The sequence below is a fragment of the Pipistrellus hanaki genome, assembly GCF_964339955.1.
Source record: "Pipistrellus hanaki genome assembly, chromosome: 5".
Classification (NCBI taxonomy): Eukaryota; Metazoa; Chordata; class Mammalia; order Chiroptera; family Vespertilionidae; genus Pipistrellus; species Pipistrellus hanaki.
In genome coordinates this window covers 19490674-19507915 of record NC_140507.1, presented here as the reverse complement: position 1 = coordinate 19507915, position 17242 = coordinate 19490674, and the positions used below count along the sequence as shown (strand labels likewise).

Here is a 17242-nt window from a genome sequence, read left to right as displayed (position 1 = left end):
ATTTCCTGATCACTTACTTTATGTCATTTACAGTGAGGTCTGATTTATCTAATATTAAGACCCAGTCCCTGACTAGAGGCACCACCTATGTCCTGATTACTTAAAGGTTTGTCAAAACAAAGACAGAAAGATTTAAAACAAGACAAACACTGGTAGATGGGGAAGGACAGGTTGCAGAAGAGTTCAGCTCTTTTTCATTTGGGCTGAACTTGGGTAGAAAAATTAGAAGCAGAAAGAATTGAGGAGTTTTATTTTCATTGACCTCCTCACTGCAGAATAGGTGCTGATCCTTCCCCCGCTCTCGGTTCGCTGATATCTCAGATTTGGGTGTGGTGGCACCAGACTATCAAGCTGTCTGGTGTTGAACTCAGCTGAGCAAACCCAGGGAAGCTTATGCAGCCAAATCCAGATCATCAAAGCACCTCAACCATGTGGCCCTCTCCCCTCAGCCTGGACCTTTGTGGTCTCGCATGGCCTGAAAGGCATGCACCAGTGACAAAAGGCTCAGACTGTTACAAGGGTAACACGAGTGTGTGTCTGAAATCAGTAAAAATATATTTAAAACAATGAATAAAATAAATTTTTCTCACTGAAGGTATTAGTGTTTCAGTAGAGGTAAGGTAAGCTTGGAAGATGAGGAAGTGCACTCCTTCCAGCTAGGGGTGATTAGGGAGAGGGAGTGGGTAGGTAGGACAGGGGGCTCAGGGAAACTTCCACCCTGAACTCTGACATCACAGAGATGCAGGCATGATGTCACTGATTAATCACACACACACTGAGTACCTACTTGAGTGGCCCAGACGCTGAGATGGCCATGAATCGGACAGACACATTCCCCGTCTCAAGAAGCTTACAGAATGAGGACAAGTTCACTGTTTTCCTCTTGGCACCTTATATCAAAAATATATACCCACCTCCCTGGCCAGTGTTGTGCAGTGGTTAGAATGTCGGCCTGCCCATCAAAGGTTCTTGGGTTTGATTCCTGGTCCAGGGCACATACCTGGGTTGTGGGTTCACTGCCCCCACCCCCGCTATCGTGTTCTGTGTTCTGTGCTGAAAGCAACTAATCAATGTGTCTCTCACATCCATTTCTAGCTGGCTCTCTAACTCTCTCTCTCTCTCTCTCTCTCTCTCTCTCTCTCTCTCTCTCTCTCTCTCTAACAGGCTCACATCTGACAGTTCTCTGTACCCCTGTGGAGTGGACATCTGTCATTTCTGCCTACTCAACACCTCTCCCTCTGCTAAAGGCGTCTGATTTCCCCATATTATATTGACACCTTTTTTCTGTGTGTCATGGCCCCCTGGACAGTCTATAGAACCCTAGTGACCTCTCCTCAGATGGATGTTTTTTAACTACATAATATCAACAACATGTGATTTAAAAGAAGTCAATTATATTGAAATAGTGTATCAAATGATTAGAAGAACAAGTTTATAATATATTTGTAATATATTTCTTTATTAACACATTAAATAACAAGATCTGGTTGGTCTAATAACTACCATCATTAAAAACAGTGATGAACATAAATTGTATTTTGAGATATCTATGACAACTGTGATGTAAAATGAAATATCTGTGATTTCAATTGGTGATAAAGTTATAGGTACTTTTGCTAATTTACTATGACTTATTTGCTACATTTATAATAGAAGGAAATGCTAAATTTCAGTTAAAAGTTAGCAAAAGGAGATAAATTTTTCCCATTCAAATTAATGTTCTATTGTTAAGAAACCTTGGCTTGTGGAGAGTTTATATAAAACTGCTTGATTCCTGGATTCAGAAATAGGCATGGGACCCAATGCTGGCCAATCAAGGCAGGGATTGGCTTAAGGATGGGCATTTGAGCTAAACTGATGCAATCAGAATGAATTCTGGACTTTTGCTGGACAACTGGGACAATCCCTTCTGCTGGACTTGCTAAGGTATGGGCCTTAGTGTTGGAGCACACCACCTTGCCATCACCAAGACGCAGGATGAAGCAGACACATAGGGAAGCAGAACCGAGAAGTGATCATCCACATCTTCTTGGCAACACTCCTCCTTTTAATGTGTTAATTATGGAAGCCAATACATCGTCTGTTAAAGCCAGTTTCAGTAGGGCTTTCCGTCATTGCAACAAGAACAGTTGCAACTAATATTCTGCAAAGTTTAGCAGAATGCCTGACACAATGTAGTTTGCTGATGAAAGAATGATGAAGAATTTCAAGTACTGTAGCCACATGATTAATATAATTTGCTAAACTCTTACGTGCAGATCTCGCTTGATTCTGTATTAAAAGGTGAAGAATATACTCAAAGTAAGCATTCCATTCATTGAATGAATGAAGGAAAGTGTCCACTGTCCTCCTTTTCAATCCCCAGTTTTGCATATTCATCAGTGACATCACCAAGACCATATAACCACCTGGAGAACACAAATCCAGAATTAGGACAGTAACAGGTACAAATCAGGGCTGTGGCCCACACACACTGGGGAGTACCACACAGGCATGTAAAGGAACCAGGTAGATTTGTACGTACTGATACAGAAAGACCTGCACACACATTAAGAAGAAAATCACAAAACAGTCATTACAATAAGGTTCCATTTTCATTAAAAACAAAATCTCCCACGCAAAACTTTGAGCCTTTTTATACATAATAAGTATGTAAATCAAAGAAAAGGTCTGAAGGGCCACTTGTGAAACCGATCAGTGGGCTCCTCTGAGGAGGGAGTGGTATTGGGTGGGCTGGTCACAGAAACTTGGCTGTTCCTTGTGTAATTTACACTCCTTATACAAGAATGAAATAAATATGGGCCACTTGTGTAATTTAAAATGGAAAAATAATATAGTAACTCTGATAGAAACTGTGTTTTTTTGTGTGTGTGTTTTTTAAAATTCCTGTGGTATCTGCCAGTATTCTCAGGAAAGCTAAAGAGCAGGGCTGTACCCATGATGCTCTGCTATGCCCATCTTGCTGAGCCCATGATGCTGTGCTGAGCCCATGGTACTGTGCTGCTGAGCCCATGATACCATGCTGTTCCCATAATGCCATGCTGTGCCCTCTATCCCTTGCCATGCCTGTGAGGCCATGCCTTTTCCCTAGGACTCTGCAGTTCTGGCTGCTCCAGGAGCCAAGGAGATTCCACCCCATATAAAGCGGTCCTGGGGTGGCCTACTGACCTGGATTCTCCTCTCAGTATCCTGATTCCAACCACCTCCACTGCCAAGCTCCACGTGGCCCAGATGATTTCTCCTGCAAACGGGAGAGGGGATCAGAGCACCTCAGCGTCAGGCCAGTGGCCCGGGAAGAGGCCCGTCCGAGGCAGGTTTGGGATGGCTGATCCAGGGCAAGCCCGTTGTTGTGCAGACCGGGAATCTGAGTGTCGGAGTGGAGAAGAGAATTATCCAAATGTGAATTCAGTGCCGGAGGGACTCCAATCTGAGTCCCACCCAGTCAGAGCTTATTTGAAGGGAGACTCCCGACAGGCCCACCCTCACAGCTATTCCTTTATGTTGAGATCTTGAGTCAACAAAACATTTGTTCCAGTGGGTGCCTGTTACTTAAATCACACACTTAGCACCTGAAACAGTTTATCAGAGGAGCTGGCTTTTAATATAAAAAGCAGGAAGCCAGCTACATTTTACTTTATTTCTTCTAAAAACCAAATTGTAACAACACAAGTAAAAATATTAAAAGAAGTCATTTCCACCATCCTAATCATCTTTCATTGGTTCACAGTTACATCACCCTAAAATACACACTTTACATGTGCATCTATGCGTAGAGCTATAATCATTTACAAATGTTTTATAATCCCGTTTCACTTCATGCTGTACAAATTTTTCTGGGCGTTTTCCGTATAGTGTTCTACTGTCTGCAGGGTATTTCATCACACATAACTGCACTGTCACTGCTCTTATATTGTAAACGACTTCACGCATACAGAAGAGCATAAGGAACAATATGCTGCACAGATTCAGCAAATATTAATATTTAAAATATTTTTGAGATTTGTTAAGGAAATGAAGCATTGCAGGAATCATTAGAGCTCTCTTCCGTGCAATGTACTCCAATCCTCGCAGGGCGAGCTACGTATTATAGATTGCAAGGCCCAGAGCGAAATGAGAACGCAGGGATGTTTTCAAAAATCCTTATGAATTTTACGACGGTGACAGCAGAGCATTCCACCCAGCACAGTCCTAAGTGCAGGACCCCGTGTGCCTGCACAGGTCGCACCCCCTGCTGCCAGCTCTGGCGCCCCCTCTCCTCTGCCTTTCCTAATCCTGGTCTGGGTCTCTGCGGTCCCATCTTCATGCTTTTACTTCATACCCAGGTATTGGGCAGCATTATGGAGTGTTATTAAAAATATTGCATAAGTGGCATAATCCTGTGTGTGTCCTTAGGCTGCTTGCTTATCTCACACATTGTTTTTGTGATTTATCTGTGTTGGATTCGTGTAGATTTTATTGATTTTCACTATTGTCTAATATTCCAGTGTGTGATCTCACCACAGTTCATTTTTCTAGTACCTTCTGTTTTGTTTTGTTTTTACCACAATTAAAAACACTGCAGTGAACACAGCTCTTTGTGCACGTGTGAGCTTTTGTCTACTGTGTGTAACTCATGCACAACCCAGCTGTCTGTCTTCCTCAATGTTGAGATTATTTCCCATTGTTTTGCTTGGCATCAGTGTGTTCTGCCCATATGCCTCCACTTGGATGGCCCACAGTCATCTGAAAACCCTTCGACAGGGACTTCCCCTCCTCTTCCCCCCCCGCCCCCCCCAACACACACAAGTTGCCTCTCCCTAATACCCATAATCCACTGAAGACAGAACACACCACTTTTTACCCATGACCCAAGCCTATTGCTTCCCACTCCAAACAATGGCTCAAACACATCCTCTCCTCCACATCTCTCCTCCTTTCATTGTCTTGGCTTGGTCTCCACCTCTCCCCTGGGCTCATCTCTCAGCTCCTAACTGGTCCCTCATCCTCTCCAGCCCCACAGCTTCCTCCATGGAAGAACTAATTTCCCCACACATGCCTCTCCAACAAACTGCATGCTGACTGGCCTCTCTCCTGCACATGGTGGAGATCAGAGCTGTGAGTTACACATGAGCAAAGGTTGTATCACTTGTGGGTCTGCGGCAGTGCCCGCATGTAGCAGATTCTAAAATATATATACTTTGATTCTATTTGTTGAATCAAAGTATATATACATATACCCATCAAAGTATGCACCATGCTATAGTTTTCCCATCCTTTGAATCAGAACCTTAGTATAAATTCCCCCAAAGGAGCATTATTGATGCCTTAGGATAATGAATGCAATGTTCAAAGCTCTTTGTAAGTGACCTTGATCCACACAAAACTCTAGGTCAGAGAGCACAGACAGGACGATCCTCACCAAGGATCTTCCGTGGTCCCAAAGCTGGTAAGTGTCAGTGTAAACAACAGGTAGTCCAGGACTCTTGCCATCGGTTTGCCTTATTTGAGAGGGCTTGCTAAATTTAGATGTTGCCCTTTCATGTCAGTTGACTTGTCTCTTTAAGTGTTGCTGTTCTGGTACCCCCCCACCCCCACTGCCACACACACACACACACACACACACACACACAGATACACACATAAATAAAACAGATAGTATTTATGCTTCTATTTATAAACCTCACATATCTTTTTTTCTCCATCTATCAAATGGGCTTCCGAAGGGCCCTGTCTAGGATATTTTTTGCTGTGTGGGCAGATGGAGGGGGGGACACACACACATTTCTATGCCTCCGACTTCACTATTCCACATTCTTGAACCTGGACAATAAAACCAGTAGGTAACAAGCTCTGCCCTGCCCCTCCATAGTCCTTAAGTCTGATCACTCTCAATGGAAGGTAGAGATGGCTTTCAGAATGAACAATACATTACAGGTGCCTTTTAAAATTCATCTTGGCTGGAGTCCCTGCCTCCTGGACAGAAGCTGGGAAATTGGTGTGTGTCTGGCTCCCTGGCCTGGGTCATGGAATTACAGAGTTGTGGGTGGCTGGCAGGAAACCTCCGTGATTATCCAGACTCACGTCCTACCTCCCTCACTCATTCAGCAAAAATCTACTAAGCCCTAGTGTTGAGTAGAAGGTGGGCAGGGATGGCAGCTGTTGTGTTCACCAGTTTACCCATGGCACCTACCACAGTGGCTGGCACATAGTAGGGGCTCCCTAACCGTCTGCTGAGTGATGGGTAGTTTCCTGCCACAGGTCATCTAGGGGGAGCGTGTTAAATGCAGATTCCTAGGCCCGCCTCAGACCTACTACTACTCAATAATAATCTCTAGCGACAGAGTCCAGGTGACTGTCATGCCCTCCAGAGTTGGAGAGCCACGGCTGTAGTGTGTGTCTGAGGAAAGCATTCTCCTATTACCGGAAGGGAGAAAATGCTGATGTTTTTACTTTTGAGCATTTGCTGGGAGTGACTGTAATATTCAAGTCAAATAGGTTCCTCTTGCTGTAGCCATTTCTGCGGAGCCTGGAGGAGCCCAGGCTTCACCCGGAGTCTGCGCAGGGCGGACTTTCACTAATCTCGGGAGAGGCGAGGCCCATAAAAAGGCTGAGGAGTTAGCAGTTGGGCCACATGGAACCCAGGCTTGGCATTATTATTGTCCTTCACTTAAAAGTCATAAAGTAAGAAATGTGCCACCGCTCCTGGAAGTGGTTACCTGGTGTGAGGCTTTCCTCAATCCCTTCCAGGGACTGTGCCTCGGACCAAGCACAGACCTGGGTTCAGATCTCAGCGTGTCTCTAACTGCTGGGCCTTGGGCTAATCTCTTGTTAAGCTTTAGTTTCCCCAGTCACAGAATGGACATCGCAATGTCGATTCCTCGAGATTGTCAGAATGATAGGAACTCAGGTGTCTGGCACATGCCGCCCAGGACAGAAAACACGACACAGTTTTGGCTGCTACCTCTAAACTGCCTTCCTATTCGGGCTGGAAGGTTCAGTAGAGGGTCATTTAGCCCAGCCCTTTCATTTCCTAGGTAAGGAAATGGCCCCGAAGAGGGTAAGCAAATTGCAGACGATGGCCTAGCGCCTTAGATTTCTTGAGAGCTTTTCATCTCAATGAAGAATTTCCAATTCCTCCACAGACTAGAGGGGGTGAGGAGGCTGGCGCTGTGGGTGGCCTTGGTGAAGGAATTCCTGGGCTAAGAGGCTTCTGAAAAGGAAGCTAGATATCTCAGGTGAGGTGCCTTCTCACTCCCGTTCCCTGCCAGCCAGAAGTCCATCCTTAGGACACAGTGATTGGGGCGAAAGTTCCTGAAGCTGGGCAATTTCTGGCTTTTCTATCAACCCCAGTTTTAAAGACAAGCACCTTTGGGTGAGCACTGTTGAGGCCTTCCCTGGGAGGCCCTATCCCATCTGGCTGCTCTGCAAGGTCACGGCCAGAGCCGCCTGGCCTTGGGAACCCTCCCAGTCTGGCCTCTGGGCTGTAAGGGCCACAACCTGCGGCTGGATCTCGTAGAAACATCGCTGGAGACGGTCCTGCAGGGCTCTGACTGGTGTCCATGGGCTTTCGGAGAGCTCGAGTCCTTACTGCTAATGGCGATGGCATTGGTGACGGTGACCGTGGGGATGAGAATTTCCTCTCTGCCGGGCTCAGAGTGAAGCAATTTGTTTTACACGCATTGCTTCGTGCAAATCTCCCAAGACCCCCGGGGGGAGGAAACAGGGGCCCAGAGAGGTTAAGTAAGTGACAAGGGCACACGGCTGGTGAGCATCAGGATTCAAATCTAGATCTCCAGGAGTCTGAGGTAGCCAGCAGCCCGTAAGCGCTGGAAGGAAGGCAAGGAACAACAACTATTGCTTTCAAGGGATACATACTGTATTTGCCACTGTTACAGATGAGGAAACAGAGGGCCAGAAAGATTTGTGTATTTCCCAGGTCAGGCACCATGCCAAGCATTTTCCATATATTATTTGCTCAGTCATCATAACAGCCCCATGAAGTAACTCTACGATCCCCATTTGTGCAGATGAGGAAACTGAGGCCTGAGATGAAATGACTTGGGGTTCAACACTCAGCAGTCTGTCTAGAGGGCCCGTGTGCTGAACTTTCTGAGTTGCCCAAGCTTGGAACTAAACCCAGCAGGGCTGGTCCAGCACCGAGGACTCCTGACTCCCAGGCTGGATGCGAACGCTCTGTTGGATCCATTGTTCCTTAAAAGTGCGCTGGCCTAAAGCCCAAAGGGTGAAATCACACCCTGCAGTTCTGGGAAGTTCAGATGGGAGAAGGAGGCTCTCTCTTGCCCCGGTGTTCAAGTCTGAGCAGGTGTACTGGGACTCTCCCCGATTCTTCCTCCGGCTAGGAAGGAGTCCACGCGAGGGCAGGGTGGGGCAGCCTGGGAGTGGAGGTCGGGGGAGAGCAGGAGGCAGGCATGCCCAATAAACCTGGTCTAAATCTTCCCGCCTTCCTGACTTTATCCCGGCCGTGCCCTCATCGCCTGCCTGGCAAACAGCAGGCCATGATGATGAGAGTTCAAGGCTGGAGCCAGGAAGCCCCGGCTCAGGTTGTGGCTCAGGCACTCAGAATAGGTGCACTTTTGACTCTGGGCAGGTGTCTTATCTATACAACGTGTGGTGCTCGTAGTGGGTGGTGGGAATCAAAACCATCCCGGTTTTTAGCTAGCACATTATTTATGAACCGCCCACTCTGTGCCAGGCAGTGGAGACATGGCCAGTGGAGAGCCCTGTTCAAGCCCTGCTTCCCCGGGTCTTGGAGTCTAGTCAGGAGAGATAGGTAGACCACATTTTCACAGAAACAAATGTAAAATGGCAAATGGGACCAGTGTTTTAAATGAAGGTCTGCGGAGCTAACAACAAAACAAAACAAAAAACAACATGGTGGGGGTGGGTGGGGAAAGAAGGATGGGGTTCAGCCTGAGGGCAGTGCGGGGAGGAAGCCCTGAAGATGTGGTTATTAGGTGAATGGTCACTGGGCAGGGGGTAGTACTGGGTGTGTAGAGGCCCATTATGAGGTGGTTCATCCGAAGAACTTAGAGAAGGCCGATGGCCTTGGGGAAGTCAGCAGAAGCCTGGGCACTTCAGGATATTGTGGGCCCTGGTAAGAGAGGTTATTGATTTTCTTTTATTGTTTTAGAAGGGGTTTAGGGGATTGAAGGAAGGGAGGGGGAGAGAGAGAGAAAGAGAGAGAGAGAGAGAGAAAGAGAGAGAGAGAGAGAGAGAGAGAAAGAGAGAGAGAGAGAGAGAGAGAGAGAGAGAGATCAAACGTAACAGAATGTGAATCAAAACATCTTCAGGTTAACTATAAAAATGCCACCCCCTCTGAGGAGCCTTCCCTGATTTCTCCACCTTTGAACTACGGTATCCCTCCTTCTCCCGCTTTGGAGAAACTCTGAGGTAGTCTGATCCAGGCTTTGTTTTTCATCCACTGAAGCGTACTGCAGCTCCAATCGCGGCCCTCGGCGTTCCCGGGGCCTCAGTTTCCCCATCCGTGCAGAAGCAGGTTGCTGAGATGGACCCGCCCAGCGCCAAGGCAACGTGATTCGCTCTGGCAAAACCTGGGGGCTGCCCGCATTGCTGCGCAGAAACCCGGCTGCAGGCTGGGGCCCCGCCACCCCGTCTCAGGAGCTGCGGTCCGGGCCGGGGGCTGCCGGCTGGGATCCCGGTCCCAGACCCGGAGCCAGAACCTGGGGGCGCGACCCCCGGCGGGCTGGGGCTCCGCGCGGCCCCGCCCCCGCAGCCAGCGGCCCTGCGGCAGCCGCGGCCCGAGCTCCGCCCTCCGCCGCCCGCGCGGCCTCCTCCCGCCTCCCCCCTCCCTCCCTCCGCCGCCGGCTCGCTCCCTCCCCCGGCCGGCTCGGCGCTGACTCCGCCGCACGCTGCAGCCGCGGCTGGAAGATGGCGGGGAACGACTGCGGCGCGCTGCTGGACGAGGAGCTCTCCTCCTTCTTCCTCAACTATCTCGCCGCCGACACGCAGGTACGGCCGCCGGGGCCGCGGGCCCGGGCCCGGGGTGCGGGGATGTGGGGGTGGCCGCCGCCGCAGCCGCGGAAGCTGGGAGACAGCGGTGGGCGCATCGCGGGGATCGGGGTTCCAGGCTGCAGAGCCCCGGTCCGTGCACTCTGCGAGCCGCTCAGCCAAGGAGGCAGGGGGCTGGCTGCCCCCCGCGCCGGCCGGAGCGTGGTGGGCGCCAGGCTGCGGAGGAGGGTCTAGCCTTGGTGTCTTGGAATCCGCCGCCCCCCCCAGCTCTGCTGGCAGGAGGGGGGTGCACCGCGTTTCCTTGGGGAGGTGGAGCCGCGCCACGGTGTGGGGGACCCCCGGGCCGGCTCCGGGTGCGGGAGGCGCGCCCGCAGGCTCCCGGCACTTGCTGCCGTACTTTCACGTGGACTTGTGGCCCCGGCACGGGCGCCTGCCCCCGCCCGCGGAGTCACCTGCTCCTCCAGGCTCCGGTGCCCCCTCGATTCCCCGTCTGCCCAGGGCTCCCCACCGGCACCCGCAGCGCGGAGTCTGCAGCCAGTGGCCCGCTGACGGCGCAGGGGTCCGAGGGGCACGTGGACATGCGGGCGGGGATGGCACCTTCCTGGTGGCGCTGCTCGGCGGAGCGCCCGGGGTGGTGGTGGTGGTGGGGAGGGGGCGGGGGACGGCAGGATGGGGGCGGAAGGACTGTCTGGGGGCGCCTGGGTCCCCCCGCGGCGCGCGGCCCCGGTGCGCGCTCGGCGGTGCTGGGGGAAGGGAAGGCGAGGCGGCCGTGCCCGGCGCTGGGAGCCCCGCCGGCGACACGCGCGTGACAGGAGAGGGTGCTCCGGGGCGCCGGGGGGGGGGGGGGAGAGCGAGTGGGCGCCGAGGACACAGGTGACTGAGAGGCCGGGGCGGAGGGCAGGGGACGGGGGCTGCGGGTTCAAGCCGCCGCGGAAAATGCCTGAACACGGCGTGCGCCCCCCTCCCCCCGCCTTCCCTTGGTTTACCCAACCCCATCCTGTTGAAAGCATAAAGTTTGGCCCGCAGTGTCTGCTTTTTTTCTCTGGGCACCGGGCTGCGGGGAGCGGGGAGAATGGGGATGCGGCAGAGCGGAGGATAAGCCCCCGGATGCGGGCGCACGCTGCCGGGGCGAGGAGCGGGGCCGCCCGGAGGCAGCGGGCGCGGCTCCCGGAGGCCAGTGTGGTACCTGGAGCCGGAGAGCCCGGCCGGCTCGTTTTGCATAACATTGAAGGGGAGGGGGGTAAAGGTGGGGGGGGAGAAGGCGGAGGGGGGCGGGGGCAGGAGGGCCGAGAGGGAAACTTTGCTTCTTGTTGTAATCCGCCTGTCTCTGGGCGGCCGCAGCTGTCATGGGACCGGGTGGGCGGGGAGAGGCTTGCAAGCTGACTCCCAGCCGGGGAGACGCGACTCGGAGGGGACGCAGCGGCCGAGAGGTCCACCGAGAGGCTCAGCTCCGGGCGGACTCCGGGAGGCGGCTCGGGGCCGGGCTGGCGGCCGGGATGGCGCGGCGTGGCCGGATGTCGCCGCGAGGGAGCCCGCCGCGCGCCGGAGGAGGCCACCCGGTCCCCTGCAGACGCCCATGCGGGGCCTCGTGGCCGGTGGCGGGTGCGCTGGGGTGGGCTCCGGTCGGGCCGAGGGGGGCTGGCGAGGGGGAGCGTGTGCGGAGCGTGTGTGTGTGTGTGTGTGTGTGTGTGTGTGTGTGCGTGTGTGTGTGTGTGTGCACACGCCGCGCGCACACCTTTCCCTCTGGCGGAACCGCAGTGGAGGGAGCTTCGGTCGCGGTCCACGGCGCCGTCACGCCCGCCCGAAGCGCAGAGCCGGGTCTTCGAGGACTGCAGGTGCCGGTCCCAGCACCGCCACCACCGCGGCTCCCCTGGCCTCCCACCCCCCGCGGACCGCGGGGGACCAGGGGGACTGAGGTGCGGGCGGGACGGAGCCGCCCCTGGGAAAGTCCTGCCCTCCGCCGCCGTCGCCCGTGTCTGGGAGTGTTTCCAAGCCTCTGGACTCAGACGCGGGTGAAGGAAGCCTGAAATAGCCGGAGACTTGTTCAGGGGCCCAGAGCAAGAACTGACCGTTTTGGACCCGACTCCAGGTTTTAATTCCCCGTCTTCAGTGTGCTTTGGGTCACCCATAATTCATTATTTGCCCCTTGAGCCGCCCAGAGAGGGCCTATCCAGGTTAGGGATATTTCACCCAAGGAGACCAGAAAATTGGGTAATCAGGTGTCAGCAAGAAGGAGTGAAAGTTAATCTGGGACGTTCGCTTCTTTTTTTTTTTTTTATTGAACCACGTGACAGGCTGAGGATCTTCTGGCGATCCTTTGCCGGCCCAACTTGGGAAGTGTAATTGATAGGGAGAGCTTTGCAGCCGTCCCTAGAAGGCTTAGGGAGCTCAGCGTAAGAGGACTTGGGGGCGGGCCGTCGCCAGCCTCCTCATTTTACAGTTGGGGATAGAGAGGCTGTGAGGAGCGAGCCACTTGTGCAGGACCATGCAGCCAGGGGGTGGACAGAGCCACCCAGGGCTCCTGACTCCAGGTCCTGTGTGTTACCTCGAAATAGCACTGGACTTGGAGTCAGAAGGCCTGAGTGGAGTCGCCTTCCCCGCTCTCTGGCTGGGTGACCCTGGAGCAAGCCCCTTTCACGCTGGGAGCCTCCTTTTCTCCATCTGTCAAATGGGGCTGCTGGTGTGTCGGTAAGAGAAGTGAAGGCTGCCGGGTGGTGGGGGTGGGCATTCCTTGCATGTGAGATGTCTGGTTTCTGCCCTTCTGTCTCATCCCCAGACCCTTCCTCTCCGTCCTCTTCTCCCCTTGGAAGGGGTGGGGTAAGTGAAGGCAAAAGGGATATACATGTTTGTATCCAAAAGACTTAAGGGGCCTTTGATGGCTAATCCAGGGTCAGGCAGAGGGAAGAGTTCTGTTTAGGGAGGCAGCTTGTACTCATTCGGGCCAAAGTTCAGAAATCCAGCGGGCCGAGGATTGTGAAAGCTTCTTGGAAAGGTTTGGCACATGTATTCCAAAAGGACTTTGGGTTGGCTTCACCTTTGCCCAGGCTGTGCCCCTTGCCTGCAATGCCCTCATCCACCCACCCACCCAACCCTGCATGGCTCCTTCTCGCAGGCCTTCCCCGCCTGGCTTGCCCTGCTTTCTTTCTCTTTCCTCTGTGTCTTCTTAGTTTGTGTTATAACCACCAGGCTCTTTGTGTGTGAGACCTGGGTCCCAGTGAGATCCCAGAGCTAGAGTTGTGCCTTTCGTCTCTTTGTGCCCCCGTGGCACCTGTCACTGTTCTGAGTTCCTGTGCTCAGCTCTTGGCGAGGGACATGGATTTCAGGGGAAGCTCCCAGGCTGGCCGGGGAGACAGCTGGGCAGCGAGTATGAAGAGAGAGGAATGCAGAGGGCTGCAGCTGTGGGCAAGGACTTAGGTCCCAAAGGCCATACCGTAAGCCCACACTAAATATGGGTTGTTTGAAGTCACTTGGGACGTCAATCATATATGTCTGAAATGTCAGCTTTGGCAGGAACTTTATATGGCCCAACCCCTTATCATTGGAAAATATTTAATTGTAGAATTTGTAGAAAATACTGGCAAGCATAGAGAAAGAGATTGAAAACATGTCATCTTACCCAAAGAGAACCACTGTTATTTTGAATGTATACTTCCAGACTTTTTTCTTTCCTCTTGATTCCTATTGAAGATATCTTTGTAGAAAAATGGAGTCATTCTTTTATATACTAATTGTAACTATGATTACACTGTCATAACTTGCTTTCCCTCCCCCCCTTCCAAACAATATACTGTGATTACCTTTCCTCAATAATAAATATCCTACTTAATATCGTAATATCTTAATGGTTATATAGTATTTCTTTGAGGGTTGAACCAAAATGTATTTAGTCAGTCCTTTATTGTTAGTCATTTAAGCTGTTCTTATGTTTTTGCTATTGTAAGCCATGCTGAAATGAATGTCTTTGCATATGTCTTCTTTCCTTCATTTAAATTCCTAGAAGTGAAATTACTCTGTCAAAGGAACTATGCAGGCGTTTGGTAAACACATTTTCTGGATTGCTTTCTAGAAAGATTGTGCTGATTTATACACGTACCAGCATTGTGTGGGAATGCCTGGTTCACCATTCCCAGATAACTCTTGGTGTTTTCATTTTAACCAGTCTGTTCATCAATAAATTCTCTGTCACCCTTACTGTTTTAATGTGTATTTTTTTTTTTGATTACTTGTGATGCTCAACCTTTCCCCCATATGATTATGGATCATTTATGGTTCTGTTCTGTAAAATGCTGTGTTTGTAAAAACTTGGCCCATTTTTCAATGGGTCTCCTCTCCCCACCCTGTTCTGAAACTGGGCTGGAGCTCCCAGAACGCGCCCCCCACCCTCCCAACCACATGGAGCATTGAAAAAATGGGTTGACGTCCTAGTGTTCACTTGCGAGGTCTGGGATAGTTTCTTTTCCAAGTCCAAGTTCTAGCCTAGCTACCTGTAGGACCAAGTTGATGTGGCAGCCTTTGCTGGGTGCCTTTGTCCACCCTTCACCTGTGAGATCAGCGGAGTAACTCCTTCACCTGAGCCCAGAACCCCTCCTTTGCTGGCTTTATGAGAAGCCCAGAGGCTACTTTCCCTGGGGCTCTCTCACTGGTGCTAATGCTCAGGATGCCTATGAACCCTGGAAAGGCAATAGCCCAGCAACTGGGCCCCTGGGGGCTCATATTTCCCCTTCCCCTTGGGGCCATCCTCTCCCAGCGGGTGCAAGCCAGCCAGAAGCTCCCCCATTCCTAGGATGTGAGTCACCCATTTCCTTCTCTCTGGAATAAGAGGATACTGCTGTGGGTCAGAAGCAGCCTTGCAGATGGGGGTCTGGGCTTGGAAGTTAGACCATAGCAAGAGCATTGCAGGGAACACTTCATCACTATCATCATCCGCAGCGACATTTATTGAGCATTTTCTGGATGCCACACGCTCTGTGGGACTTTCAATGTGCATCATTAGGCTTCATTCTCATAAAGATTCCACAAAAAGCAGGTGCTATATCCCCATTCAGTGGGGGAGGATTGTGGTCTCAGAGAACTCACTGTCCAGCGGATGACCCTCCACCTACACTACCTGTAGAGTAAGTAGAAGAAGCAGGATCCATGGGTGAGGTTTCCAGACTGCTTAATTCCCAAGCTCTGTGAAGATAGGGACAGCTTTCTATTTCTGTCTTCATTGCATTTCCAGCGCCTTGAGCAAATGGAGGCACAGTGTGTAGAGTGAAGACAGAACTCAGAAATCTGAGTTCTCTAGGCCTCAGTTTCTCATTTTGTGAAATGTGGCTGATAGGCCCTAACTCTCAGGGCATTAGGTAATATATGTAAAATGAGCATCTGTCTGCTACTCAGAAAACTTGGCATTCTCTCTTTGAAGCACTTTAGAAGGGCAGCATCCAGAAAGAGCTAACTCCCATCCTCCAGTCTTATTTATTTTATGTGTGTGTTGGTTTTAGAGAGAGAAAGGGAGAAGGAGAAAGAGATAGAAACATCCATGTGAGAGAAACATTGATCGCCTGCCTCCTGCATGCCTCCCACTGGGGATTGAGCCCACAACCCAGAAATTGAACCACTGACAGCTTGGTGAATGAGTCCACGCTCAATCCACTGAGCCATCCCAGCCACCCCAGCTAGCCCATTCAATCTTTTTTTTTGTTTTGTTTTTTTATGTAAAAAATGGGAAGCATAATTCTTGTTATGTGAGGGTGAAGAAAACCCAAATAAAGTCATTGTGAAGATAATGAGCAGAGTTGTTTACTATCTCTCCTCCAAGATAGGCAAACACCTCACATTCATCCTATGGACACTCAGTTGATGTAAGATCGCAGTTGATGGATTGAACTTCCTGTTCTTCTCCCCCTCTTCTGGTCTAGTCCTTGCCCATTCAAAGCTAGATTCCTGCAATTACTACCAAACAGATCTTGGCCACACTAGACTTTACGCTCTTCTACTTGTCCTTAACCCTGATGGTAGATCAGTTCTCTTAGAGTGCATGTCTGAAGCTCACACATCACCCATGGCTCCCAGTGCTTTTAAGTTAAATAATTAAATTAAATTAAAGTTTTTAAAGTAAACCTGATGTTCAAGGGCCTTCAGGTACTTGAAGCTGGAGAGTTAGGCCCCCACCTTTATCCTCAGTTGTGTGCTTTCCCTTTGGGATCCTGGTCCACACAGGATTATGAATTTTCTTCCTGGAAGCCTTGGCTCAATCTCTTCTTTTCTGTGTGCTCTGTCTCCATTCCCACTATTTCCATCATCCTGCAAGCCCCAGCTTCCAACCCGTTGTTTTGGCGACACCTTCTCGCTCACTTCCGGGCACAGCTGTATCCCATGTGCGGCAGCATGTACTCGCTTTGAAGTCAGCCTACCTGGGTTTGAGTCCTGGTTCTACACATTGTTAGTTGGGAGACCTTTAATGGGTCCTATAACCTCTCTGAGCATCTCTTTCCTCACCTGTAAAGGAAAAGATAAATATTATTTCCCTTATAAGGTTGTTGCAGCGAGTCAATGGACATCAGATGACAAAATGGATGTAAAGCACCTAACAATAATCCCCAAGTGATAGATGCATCTCATTTAATCCAGGCCACGTTAAGTGTTACTCAGGAAATCACTCGATCGTGAAGCCCCACAAGAGCAGGACTGTTGTTTCTTTCATTCAGTGTGTTTTCCCCAAAGTGCCTGAACATGGCAGTTATTCAACATCCTTCCTGAGGGAACAGATATGTTAGGCCAGTGGTCTGAAAACTGCGGCTCTTGAGCCACATGTGGCTCTTTGGCCCCTTGAGTGTTCTAACGCCACTTCTTCAAAATAGACTAGCCCAGGCCGAAAACCGACTTCTGTGCGTGGGCCACGAAGTTTCATTCACACTGTCTGTGCGCGCCCGCACATGGTATTTTGTGGAAGAGCCACACTCAAGGGGCCAAAGAGCCGCATGTGGCTTGTGAGCCTCTGTTTGCTGACCACTATGCTAGGCCTCTTTGGGTAGACACTGCTTCTCATTTTGCATCTTCAGTCCATGTGCTCCTGAGAAGGGACAGATGAATCGATGATTGTAGAATGACCTGGAATATCCTCCCAGACCCCACTCTCACCATCATAATGCATTCATAGTCTACCTGCTCTTTAAGCCTCTGCTCACACCTGTCCTCTCTGGAAAGCCTTTTAACTTTTAAGTTACCTGTTTTTCTGCAGGTACCTCCGACGTGGAGGGTGCCACTTACTGTCCTGGGGTACCTGCAT

The 17242-nt window shown here is 50.9% G+C and overlaps 1 protein-coding gene across 1 annotated transcript in view; it reads left to right on the top strand.

The window, feature by feature from the left end:
* Window positions 1–9814: 9814 nt before the first annotated feature.
* Window positions 9815–17242, top strand: part of PPARGC1B (PPARG coactivator 1 beta) — a 101592-nt gene continuing 94164 nt past the window's right edge. Inside the window, exon 1 of the mRNA XM_084884203.1 lies at window positions 9815–9969. Within this exon, the coding sequence (XP_084740329.1) occupies window positions 9889–9969 (81 nt within the window). The 5' untranslated portion in view covers window positions 9815–9888. The remainder of the gene's footprint in view (window positions 9970–17242) is intronic.